Consider the following 13,089-nt stretch of genomic DNA (forward strand, 5'->3'; position numbering starts at 1 on the left):
TTTATAAAAATGCTACATTATAAAAACAGAAGCATTTTCACAGGTGGTTTTAGACTTTTGGACCACTGTGCATTTTAAAAAGCGAGACTCACAGGCTATGATGTTGATGTATCTGTTTTTGTGCTTGTTGTCAGGGTGATTGGAGTGTTCTGATGTGATCTTCATATCTGCTGTGCAGCGCTGCACTTCCTACAACACACATACACACACAGATGAGACATTGTGAATTTCATTTTCATTTAGTTTCATACAAAAAACCCTTTTCACAACAGATAACACATCCAGAAAAATACTTTTGACTTCCTTTTAAAAATACAGAGTGTACTAACTTTCCTAATATCTGATGGTAATGTATTCCATAATTTTGGAACATAATTTACGAAGGCTGCATCACCAGAAGACCAGTAAAAAGGGCATTACAGCAGTCAAGTCTACTTGAAATGAAAGCATGAATTAATTTTTCTGCATCTTTCTGGTTTAAAAAAGGTTGAATTTTAGCAATGTTCCTTAAATGAAAAAAAAAAAAAGAAAAGATTTTATCACCTTATTAATATGAGAATTAAAACTTAGATCTGAGTTTAGAATTACACCAAGATGTGACATCTGAGCGAACCCAAGGAGTCAATTTAACCAATTTCTTATACACAATATATATTAATTTTGAACAGATATAGAATTTGTTTTCTGTTTTATCTGCTGTTTTGGTTAACTGTAATTTAGTTTTATTTTCTTATTTAATACAATGATTTTCATATATTTTACATATGACATACATTATTATACACAACTGCTGTGCATTACCACAAATACTGTCTTTAATTTGCATGCAAGCACGTACAGCAGCTTCAGCAGAGCTAACATCCTGAGGCTGTTAACAGATCTCTCACAAGCACTTGACACATTCTATTAACAGCATACAACAAAGATGTTGAGATGTTCGGAACATAAGAATTGGCTGGTTGTGTGTTTGGAGAGTGTGTGGACAAGCTTGTTTAAAACCACAAGACGTTTGAAAATCTGCCAGGGCCTGTTTTCAATAAGTCTCTCATTCACGCACACGCACCTGTGTGGTTTCTGGTTACCTGCACCTGAACTAACCTCACCAGCATTCTGAGAAGACCAAAGAGCTGATACTTCACAGAACATCGCAGGGTAAGTCAACATTTATGAGAGGACAGTCCAGAGTTTTTCATGAACAACCCATCTAGAAACCCATTTTACTTCCTTGAGTTAAAAAGTGCATTGAACAAAAAACAAATTGCATTAGGAATTGTGAATGCAACTTTGCAGTTGATTGTGAAAAGGAAAAAATCAAGAGGATGAGCAGGACGTGGAGGCTAAAAGTCAAGTGCACCCTTGAGAGCAGATTCTCTTTAACTAAAGGAACATGATGTTAAGACGGTTTTGTTTACTGTACTGACCAAATGGGAGCTCCTGTTCCCGTTAAACTGTACAATTCAGTGTCACAAAATGTACATAATGTTATCTTGCACATACATGTTTATATATTTTTTTCCCTACAAATCTATAAGTACAATGTCATATTTTAAAAGCCATTTTAAAAACCTTAGATTAAGTTAAAGTGGTTGTTATTTGGTGAGGAAAAGTAAAATCTGGTACAGTTATTATGGTACAGTGATTGACATGCTTTAGGAAATCTTACACAATTCAGTCTTACATATTAACTTAATTCTCCATATGATGGTTGATTGTGCTTGGCTTATTTTTATTAATTTCACTGTCAAAAAATGTCCACCTATTTCAACGTAAAAACTTAAGTTTAAGCCTTAAATTAAACGCTTAGGTTTAATCACATCGGTATAAGTTATATATAAGGTATAATTCAAATCAGTTGTACAGTCATTATACTTATTTTTTTCAAGCTATTAGGGAAAAATTCCGCAAACATTGAAAGAACACTCCTTTTTTTGTTGAGTTTTTGCATTTTTCATGACAGGACAGTGGAAATACGACAGGAAGCAAGTGGGAGAGAGGGGGGTGGGTGGGATCGGGAAAGGTCCACGAAGCTGGATTTGATCTCGGTGCACCTAAAGCGCAACTGCGCCATATGTCGGCGCGCTGCCCACAAGGCTATCGGCACCAACAGAACATCACATTTCTGCAAAGAAAACTTTTCTGGCTAACAAAACAAACAAACAAACAAACAAGTATGGTTTGGTAATGTTTTGAGAATGTTCTTAGAACCGAACACTGCTAGTTGTTTGCTATAATGTTGCAAACTTTATTCCACTATTTCTCAAGAGAGTTGTTCAGAACTGTTTGGACTGTTTTCTCTTAGAAAAGTGCTTGAGCTGTGCATATTTCTCTCCTGATTCAGATGAGACAATTTTTTGTCAAAGCAATGTTATGGATAGAAGACACTTGAGTCCTGCTTATTGACTGGAGTGGTGTGGATTACTTGTGGATTACTGTGATGTTTTTATCAGCTGTTTGGATTCTCATTCTGACGGCACCCATTCACTGCAGAGCATCCATTGGTGAGCAAGAGATGTAATGCTACATTTCTCCAAATCTGTTCTGATGGAAAAAACAAACTAATCTACACCTCAGAAGGCAAAAGGGTGATTCAATTTTCAACTATTTCTTTAAAAAGACTTATAGGAAAAAAGTAAATAAACCTGTTGTTCACTATTCTTCTCAGACTCTGATCTGTCTTCCTCTCTGGCGTTCTCCCTTCACTCTTCTCTTGCTTTCAGCTGAATGGCAAACTTCTCCAAGTGTCCTCTTCTTTTTTCCCTTTCAGTCGCTTTTCTTTATTCCCCCCTAAAAAACTCATACCCGGGGCGCACATAATCCCTGTGCCTGTCCAGGCCTAGCCAATACCCTTCCTCTTCTCCCTGGCTCCCATGATCACTGCCACCCGAGCCAGTGCTTTTTTTTTTTTCGGCCCAGGCTGCACAAAGCCACTTGTCAGGGGCCTGGAGGGCTCTGTCCAAAAGGGGTTTCGGCTCGGCTGTCGTCCCGCTTTTTCTCTGCTCAAGTAGTGGAGGCGAGAGTGAAGGGATAGGAACCACAGAGGAATCCATTGAAGGGAAACAGCACCAGAAACCCCCCTTGGAACCACTTCCCAATGTCCATCAAGACACACACACTTTCAGAGGCATGCACTTCCCTGTGCCAATCAAGCCACTGTGGAACAAAGAGGCCAAAGGAGGCCCTCAGAAGAACCTTAGTGACCCACACGCCTCCCCTTCTCTCCTCCTCTCATTCTCTCCTCTGAAGGAAGGAAAGTAGGAGACCTACTTTGAAACTAAATTGAAAGATTTTCCTTTGCATCATGACATGGGCTACATTCACACAGTGTTCTACACTCACAAATGTATTTGTAGCAAAAAAAAAAAAAATTCAATGCTGTCATTAAATTTGGATATTCTGATAACAAACTGTAACTCTTTTTTTCCCCCAAACTTTATACACAAATCCAATAATTGCACACACAAAATGCTAAATACCTCACATCTCTTGCAAAATGAAGCACTGCATTCAAAATATCACAAACACATGTCAAAAGCAAACATTTGCAAACACCTTTGCCATAATATTAATTCCTGTTAGTTTTTTGTGTGTTGTGTTTCGCAAAAAGTGTGAAATTGAAAACTGAGTCAAAGGCCGAATATTAGTGTATGGTTTTGCAGATTTGGTGTGTGGTTCTGGTGTTTGAGTGTCAGAAAATTTGAAGAAATCAAAATTATGTGACAAGTAAAGATTTTGTGTGTAAGCAGGTGAAAAAAAAACTGTAATTTAACATACTTTGAAAATAGTTCTTCCGGTGGAAGGTATCAAACATGAAAAAGATTAAAAAAAGAAAATGGTGTAAAAAAAAAAAAAAATCATATAAATAAAAAATATAAGAAATGGATGACTATTCAAGCGAATTGACCCAAAATGAGCAGCTGGCTATCAGAATGAATGAAATAAAAATATTAATTTTTATGATATTTTTTATTTATTTATTTTTACCTAACAGAACATGCTGTTAAATATTATATTTATTTTTAATTTATTCAAGTAAACTCCCAAAATGAGTCTTTGAATATACAATGGTTTTCATTTTTATTGTTTTTATTATAAGATTCATTTATTTGTAATAAGATACTGCTCCATGTTGTCTACATATTTATCAGCAATGGCTTGAAAAACTATTTGAACTAAAAACTACTTGGACTTAGCAGGGTCATAGATTTGTGTAATATCTGCATAACTTACGCATAAAATAAAATAAAAAGAGATTTTACAAATAAAAAATTCAGATATTTCAGGGGTATTTTTGCCCCATATAATCTTGGACCCTTGTTCAATTTTTATTTGCGTAAAATAAAATGTAAAAGGCAACAAATAAGGCAAATAAAAAAGGAAATATATAAACGGTAATACTGTTTTGTGGTCCCTCATTCAGCTTGATAACAGCTTGAGAATCTAAGAAAAACATCTGTAATGTTGGCACAGCCAAAGGTCTGAACATTTCAGAACCCTGTTCCACAGAGGACACATAAAACCAAGCATGTGTGTGTGTGTGTGTGTGTGTGTTGTGTACATGCTTCTCTGACCTTCAGGTGATCATCAGGGGTTAAACATCTCAGATCGTTCATTGACATTCAGCTGTGCCACTGACAGCACAAGCAGACGCTGCGGCCCAAGACCCAATGGATAGTCAATTACAACTCATCCTCCTACAAACTGTCGTCACATTAGTTTGACAGAATGTTGTTGTGGTTTTCTGGCTTCTGTGCCACACTAACACACACACATCAGAGAGAGTCCAAAAAACTTGGTGTGAAAAAAGACAACGTTCAGATGGCCTAATTCATTCTGACACAGGCTGAGTTCAACTGGCTTGTCCTGTACGGCCACCTGCCAGAAATAACAAACATCCGCGGAGGGATCCCGACCCAGCTGTTCACAGACAGACACCAGAACCTGTCAACAGAACCACTGCAGAGAGGCCGGGGGAGCCACATGAGACAAGACCTGCTTGTGTTTACAAAAGTCTGAGGGAGTTTGCTGAGAGGGAAGACTTATAGAGACGGGATATACGCCTGTAAAGAGTGTGTGTGTGTGTGTGTGTGTGAAGATCTTACCTCAAACTCTTCTGAGAAGCCGTGTTGGTTGTTGGAGTAGAGTTCTGATACATGCTTGATAAATTGTTTAACAGGGATGGCCTCCATATCATCTGAAACAGAGAAAAAAAGAGATGTATCCGCCCTTTTGTTGTCTTATCTTGAGAAAACCATAAAATAGGAAATATCACAAAGAAGACGCCGTAGAAGCTAATCAACCTCACTGAGCCAATGATAGTAAACCTGTTAAAAATATAACATTTTTTGACTTTCCAATATTAAAACCTGCAATCCTTAACAGTGACATTTCATTTGGGATAATTTTTTAAATACAGCTATTACTATAATTAATATTACTGTTTTATAATTATTTTATTTTTGATTAAACATTCATAACTGCACCTTACGCCAGCAAAAGTATAGCACACAAGTATTTCCAGAGCTGGTACGGTGATCCTTCTTAACGGTAGCTACTGTGCTTTGATTGGTTGACTGTCTGATTAGATAATCAACGGTTCGATGTGTCGACTATGAGGAGCCTAAGAGGATGAATGAAGGATCAAGGTTCAATTTCAATCATGGTGAACATCAAGACTGGCCAGATTCACACTCTCCAACTGACAGACACACAATAAGCCGACAAACTGTCACTCAAATCTGGCTAAATAAATACACACAAATAAATTTGTAAAGAGAAAAATAAAAACAAAAGTACCCAAATACACACACATACACACACGCACACAAACCAATAATGCTACAAAGCTTGATTTTTAAAATCAAGACTGAAAAAAGCCTGTAATTGCAACTACCAACTAAAATATAGAATTATAATGAACATATAATTAAAATTTAATAACTATATATTTACTAAAAGTATGGTTACTAATTTCTATACTAATTACGACTATAATATAATTTAATATAATATTTAATCTCTTACGCTTAACAAGACTGTATTTATTTAAAAAAAAAACAACAACTGTAAAAACAATAATATTGTGAAATATTCTTAGAATTTTAAAATAGCTAACTGTTTTCTATGTGAATATATTTTAAAATGTAATTTATCCCTGTGATACAAAGCTGAATTTTCAGCAGCCATTACTTCAGATCCTTCAGAAATCATTCTAATATGCTCTAATTTTATCTTAACTTATTAACTTACTATTATTGTTTAAAACAGTTGTGCGGCATAATATATTTTTTTGTGAAAAATGTAATGCATTTCCTCCAAGATTCTTTTAATTGCATTTATTTTGTAACATTATAAATATGCTATACATCTAGAAAAATATCTATAAATATATTACTAACCTCAATTTTTTGAACAGTAGTGTATAATAATTCAATGAAAAAAAAACTTTCGACAACTTACATTTCCATGACCCGAGCCCAACACTATCTAAAGCTTCTGACACTAATAAAAGGCGATCCACGCACCTTCTGTCTTTATCCTAAAACGCCTACAACTGAATACAGCTAACAAACAAATTTTGGCACCCACGGATGCCAAAAACTAACTGGGAAATTCAGCCAGAAACTGAAGGCCCTATTTAGCAGGAAAGCGTCCATGTTTGAAAGGACAGTCAACTTGAAGCGCCATATGAGCCGGAGCCAGCGGAGAGAGAGGCTGCTGCCCACACTAAATGGATCTTTGTAAATACCGAGGCCAGCCCTCGCCAAGCTGGAACACAGATGCCCAAATTGGATCGAGGGCACTGTGCCACCGTTATTGTGAGCCGTGCCACAGTGTAACAATGAAAATTGCTTCCAATGAAGTGCTTATGGAAAAGCCTGAGCAAATCAATGGCTCTTGTTGCATTAAGATATGAGTTCCACTACACTGACTAACCCAGACCTGAAACCTTCAGACCCTGAAAATCACACACTGTTCGCTTCTGTTCCGCTAGGCTCTCCGCTAATGATTTACCCACACACACAACGGCAACGAGCCAATGTGAGATACAGGCCAGTCAGATGAAGCCGTTTTCTTGGCTCTAACCTTAATGGCTAATGTGTATGCGTGTAAAAGTGTGTGTGTACATGTGGATGGTCAAGATAAACAGCACTTGTCTTCTCTGTTAACTGCGCAGACCCTGACAGGGCCACATTTCCTCAAACAGCTACTGTGTCTATATTCAACAAACTCTTCAGAGTAGCGCATACTCATCAGATCCAGCTTACAGTAAACATAGCATGGCCAGCCATTCCAGAAAATCACCTAATTAACAAAACAGGAACACCATTCCAAACTAATTATTCATCACTGGTTGCTAGGTCTTTGCTATAATGTTCTGAGTGGTTGCTAGGGCATTCCTAGGATGTCTCGAGTAGTTGCAGGTAGGTGTGAGGACATTTCTAGGTAGTTGCCAAGGCGTCGGTAGTCCAGTAGTTGCTTCATAATTTGGGTGGTTTTTAGGATGTTGTTAGGTGGTTGCCATGGTGTTGCTAGCCAGGTAGTTTTTTGGGTGTTAGGACATTATTAGCTGGTTTCCCGGGCGTTTCTAGCCAGACAGTTGCCTGGGTGTCATGGGTGATTATTAGGATATTGATAGGTGGCTGTCAGAGCATTGCTGGCCAAGCAGTTGCTTGGGTGATGTTGATGGTTGTCAGGGTGTTGTGGATGGCTGCTAGGCCTTTCTGTGGTGGTTGCTGGCATGTTCTGAATGCTTGCCAGGATATATTTAAGTGGTTTCCAGGATATGTTTAAGTGGTTGCTAGGGCTTTTCCAGCCAGGCAGTTGCTCGGGCGTTGTTGGTGGTTGCTGGGGTGTTTATGGGGTGTTGCAGATGTTTCTAGGTCTTTGCTTGGTGGTTCTTGCCTGGAGAGTTCTAAATGGCTGCTAGAGGCTCCTAGGATGTTGTCGGTAGTTGCAGGTGGTTGTCAGGACATCGCTTGATGGCTTCCAGGATGTTGTTAGCTAGGTAGTTTCTTAGGTGTTGTTGGTGGTTGTCAGGGCATTGCTAGGTGATTGCTAGGGCATTAATATCAAAGACTATAGAATACCCAAGACGTGCCACTCATATAGTTTTGAATGGGGAAAAATGCAACGCTCAATATGGCCGCTCAATCGCAGGAAGCCCCGCCTTCTGAATGAAAGAGCCAATCACTAATCGGTAAAGTCAACGCGTCACTGCAGCTGCCGTTAGAAGTCCCGGTTGCTATAGAAACAGTCAGCGTTTTGAGATGTGCGCTTAGAACTGCGCATGCGCACTGGCTGATCTAGTCTGAAAAATAAGCTTTTTATAATGCTATTTGAGCAAAAGAAACAACATTTATGATACAGTTGTTGTCAGATTTCTTTGGGGATTTCAAATATGAAATTTAATTGTAAGCTTAGTGAACAGTTTTGGAGAATTTGATGTTTCCCCACTCAAAGAGATAGGAGCTGCACTTGGATGCCCGAGAGGCGTATCAAAGATGGCTGCCGAGTGACATGACTTGTCTTAAAGAGACTTTGTTAATATGGTGCTGTGGTTTGGTTGCCAGGGTACTGATGGGGTTTTGAGGATGTGGTTGCTGAAGTATTCTAAATGTTTTGCTAAGATATTGCTAATAGGTTGCTAGGGTGCTATGGGTGGTTTATCAGGGTGTTAAAAGTGTGTCACCACTTTATGGGGTGTTGGGGATGATTGCTACGTCTTTGCTTGATGGTTGCTGGAATGTTACGAGTAGTTGCTATGGTGTTACTAAACGGTTGCTAGGGTGTTGTGGGTGGTTCTCAGGACTTTACTAGGTGGTTGCTAGAGCTTTACTAACCAGGTCGTTGCTCAGGTGTTGTTGTTGGGTGCTAGGGTGTTGCTAGGCAGTTTCTAGGGTGTTGTTGGTGGTTGTCAGGCATTGCTAGGGTGTTCTGGGTGGTTGCTATTCCTTCAATGGAAGTCTAGGGGATTTTTTTTATCATTTCATAATATTGATCATTTAGAAAAGTAAATAGTAGAATTTGACGTATTATTCACCATGTGCTTGTTGCACATGGTGTGGGAAGAAGTCTAATACTTAATGCCAAAGTGTCTTGAGTTCTGCTATGGTCTATGTGACATAATTTTTGTTTTCAAAAGTGTCTGCGCGGACAGTCTGCATACAACAAGGTAGACACGAAGTGAATGCTGAGACCAAATGAGTCCGATAGACGGTACTGCACATGTGTTGAATTCATCTGTTCACGCTCATCCGCAATTAAGTATACTTTGAAAACTGTGCGAACAAGGCTATGCACAAGATGAAGTGGAACACAGGAAATGAAGTATACCCATGCCATAAAATATGAGAAAACAACAGGAGGAGAAACAAACAATCAAAAAAAAAAAAAACATATGAAATCAACAAAAAGGTGGTGCTACACCCTGTGCCTCATGTTTGTGAACACAGCTGTTTTCCTCCCAGTCTCCCAGAAGCTGAAAACTTGATTAGAGCCACTTCATGTCAGAATCAATGCAGCAATGGATTTTTAGATTCTACACTAATAACACAGAATAACAGTCTGTAGAGAGTGCAGAGTTAAGAGTCTATTCCACACAAACACACGCTGAGAAGACATCCACAGCTTTGTTCAATCTTTGCACTGTTAAAAATGTTATGTAATCCAACCTTTTACCCATAACGCAAAGTAAGCAAGAAAGACACATGCATACAATGTTTCATATCACTATATTGACATTAGATCATATCAAAGCACCTGTTATCTATGACTTCTTCCGCACTTGACACTGGATCAGAGTGGAGTGTGTCTTTAGGTCATATGTAAGTGTTTGACTGATCTGAGATCTGTTAGAAATCCCCTACCTGGGATTGGGATGACTGGGATGCTCTCATTAGGCACAACTCTGGGCGAGTTACTGTCTTCGACGTAGAAATGAGCTGTTTGGAAACACCTCCTGTGAAAGAGAGACAGTCAAGTGATGTAATGGCCGTTCAACACTGCTTTAGAGTTTCTATGAGGCGTGGTTTAGGTAACAAGAGTAAACACACATGCTGTTGCGTATATATGACAGGATCAAGATGAACTTTGAACCTTCTCTTCAAAGAGCAAATCAAACACTCCAAACAGAGTTTACAGCCTTATACTTCAAACACTTTGTAGAGCGTCAATACACATGCAAAAAAGGAAAACTGTGTTTACAAACCTGTATGACTTGTATTATGTGGAATACAAAAGCAGTTATTTTATAGCAAACTGTCCGAACAGTCTTTTATGAGTTTTATGGGGCCATTTTTGTCCATTCCTTAGTCCTTATCCTCTGTAGAGAAAGAACAGCTTGAACATTCTGCTAAACTCCTCCTTTTGTGTTCCACATCAGAAAATAAGTAATAGAAATTTGAAACTGAGTGATTTAAGTGAGTGAATCATAAGAAAATTATAATTAATGCAAATGTAAATTATAATTAAGTTTTAATTTAAAATTATAAAATTATAAAAAAAAAAAAAAAAAAAATATATATATATATATTATATTATTAGAAAAAAAAAACATTTCTGTAATATTTATTTTTTTATAATTATAATACATTTATATAATTATAATTTACCTTTGAGGACATTTCCTGATGCCCCCTAAAGGAGGTTTTGTGAGATTTAGCTAAGTTTGTGTACAATTTTTTCCCCCTGCAAAATATAAACCCACACACTTTTTTACTCCTTAAATCCATGTGGAACATTTTCTATCTATGCATTTTAAGCTAAAACGACTATCAGCTGTCTGCATGAAGTTTAGAACATAACACACCAAATTACAAAGTAAAAAAACTCTTAAAGAAACGCAGACTGTCAGGATGAATTCTTGGCAGTTGTTTCCAGTTTGAGAGTTGTAAACTGGTTTTACCTCTTTCTTTCACTTTGCAAGAAAAGCGATAAGCAGGTAAGAAACAAAATCCATAGAAACATACAGAAAGAGAAAGACAGCAAGAGATTAAAAGGTTGTTCTAAAGTTACAAAAACTCCAAGTTTTGGACGTCAACCCCATAAACCAGCGGGAGTCTCGTCTGTCCTACCTGTACTTGATACACAGCAGAGAACATAAGCTGTTCATCCCTGCAAAGAACGAGGGATTTTAGGAGAGGTCAGTGACTGTAGGCTCCGCATGCTGCCGCTGAGCAAACAGAGCAGTGAGCGAGCAATGAGAGAACGAGAGAGAGAGGGGGTGGAGAGAGGGCTGGTCCTGGTGTATCACATGCACAGGGCTTTACACAACAGCTAGAGCTACTGGGGTCAGACGTGAACAGTTCACTGATCCCAGATCAGTCCAGAACTGATCTGATAAACCACAGACACCTGCTGCCTTTCCCTCTGGACACACACACACACACACACCCTTCCGGATGGACACTCCTTTGTGTACATCTACTCCATTCTTGTGTTGAACTCTTTTTAACTCTTCTTTCTGTCCAAGAGAATGAAGAATACCAAAAAAAAAAAAATAAAAAAATAAAACCTACAGAAACAAACGGCATCAAAATAGAATAAGGATTAAAGTTAAATTTGTGAGGTGGAAAAAAGAAAAAAAAACAATATATATATATATACACACACACACACACACACACACACTCACAAACTTACATTGACTAGTAAATATTAGTCAATAAAACTCATGCACTATAGTCAAAGTCTTCTGAACCCATGCAATAATGTGTGATGAGGTATTATTTTAGTATCATTTGTTTATTTACTATTATGTTTTCCTTTTGTTATTTTTATTAGTTTTTTATATTACTATTTAGGTTTCATTTTTATTAATTTCAGCTATATTTTAGTTCATAATTTTAGTGATCGAACATTAATTTAGCTGACAACATTTCTAATTTCCATTTAGTTTAAGATTTCATCTAATATTTATATTTTATTTCAGCTTTATTTCAATTAACAATTTTTTTTTTTTTAAATAAAATAATTTTAGTCAATGATAGTAACCCTGTTATGATAAACAGACCAATATTTAAATCCGACGCTTTGTTGTAGATCTCAAATCTCTAATTTCAATTTAGCGTGTTGCGATTGGTTATATTTGAATATGCAAACATGAATGAGATCTGAAAGGTGTTAGGGAAGAATTTTACAGAATAATGGCCTGTTCCTGACAGAAAGGCTTCACAAGACTTATGGATTTTATTTACTTTAGTACTTTATAATGCTTTTTTTGTCCTACGTAGAGCGCGACATCCCTCGCCACTAGATTCTTTCATAGTATCAAAACATGAAAAGTAACTGACAGATTTTTTATTTTTTATTTAGGTGAACTATTCCTTAAGCCCAGCCTAAATTACAATGTAAAAACCAACTCTCCACTGTAAATAATCTTTAGCTAAAGTCCTGGCTTAAGAGCGTCAGAGAAACCCTCCCTGCAGGCACTGTGAACCTACACGCTCAACAGGTCTGATCTGTAGAACAAAAGCAGAGCCAGGGCGGTCAGGAAATGCTTTAGGTAGTTATAATATATAATTAGCACTCAACTTTAACCAGTCCAACTGGACATTATGTTAAGGGCTTTCATTCAGCTTCAAAAGAACAATTGCATTGTTTAACACAATGATTTTTATTTTTCAAAAAGTTTCAGTGTGGTGCGAGACAGTGATTAAGTGTTTGTCTGCTTGCTGTATACATACTGTAGGCAGCTACAGTCAGGAGGTTTCATCACACAACCTCATAAATGACTGAAACTTTACAAACTTGTAAGCAGCAACTCCACGAGGCTCACAAATAAAAACACACATCTGATTTCAAAAGAGTCTGACATTAAAATATCAACACAACTCATACACAACTAGACAGCACACATAATGGTTTTAGCCCATTTGTAATTAACAATATTTTAGCATTTTTTGGTAGGGGATCTATTAAATATATTATAAACATATTTATGATAGATTGTTCATCACCCATGAGCAAAAAAAGTTTGTTCTTGTTTTACACATTACAGACTTTAGTGACAAAACAAGAAAAAAAAAAAACTATTTGCCAGTGGGGTAAGAAAAATACAAATAATTCAATATATATTGTACAATTTTGTTA

The 13,089-nt window shown here is 37.3% G+C and overlaps 1 protein-coding gene across 4 annotated transcripts in view; it reads right to left on the bottom strand.

The window, feature by feature from the left end:
* ptprga (protein tyrosine phosphatase receptor type Ga) overlaps nt 1-13,089 on the bottom strand; it is a 251,466-nt gene that overhangs the window by 16,724 nt on the left and 221,653 nt on the right. For 3 of the 4 annotated variants that reach the window (XM_058790916.1, XM_058790915.1, XM_058790917.1), the window contains exons 14-16: nt 9,867-9,958; nt 5,100-5,191; nt 93-189 (exon numbers count right to left, since the gene is read on the bottom strand). In XM_058790916.1, the coding sequence (XP_058646899.1) occupies nt 93-189; nt 5,100-5,191; nt 9,867-9,958 (281 nt within the window). Of the gene's footprint in view, nt 1-92; nt 190-5,099; nt 5,192-9,866; nt 9,959-11,072; nt 11,113-13,089 lie in introns of all 4 variants that reach the window. The other variant, XM_058790918.1, reaches the window with a different exon arrangement.

This window comes from Onychostoma macrolepis, chromosome 11 (genome assembly GCF_012432095.1).
Source record: "Onychostoma macrolepis isolate SWU-2019 chromosome 11, ASM1243209v1, whole genome shotgun sequence".
NCBI lineage: Eukaryota > Metazoa > Chordata > Actinopteri > Cypriniformes > Cyprinidae > Onychostoma > Onychostoma macrolepis.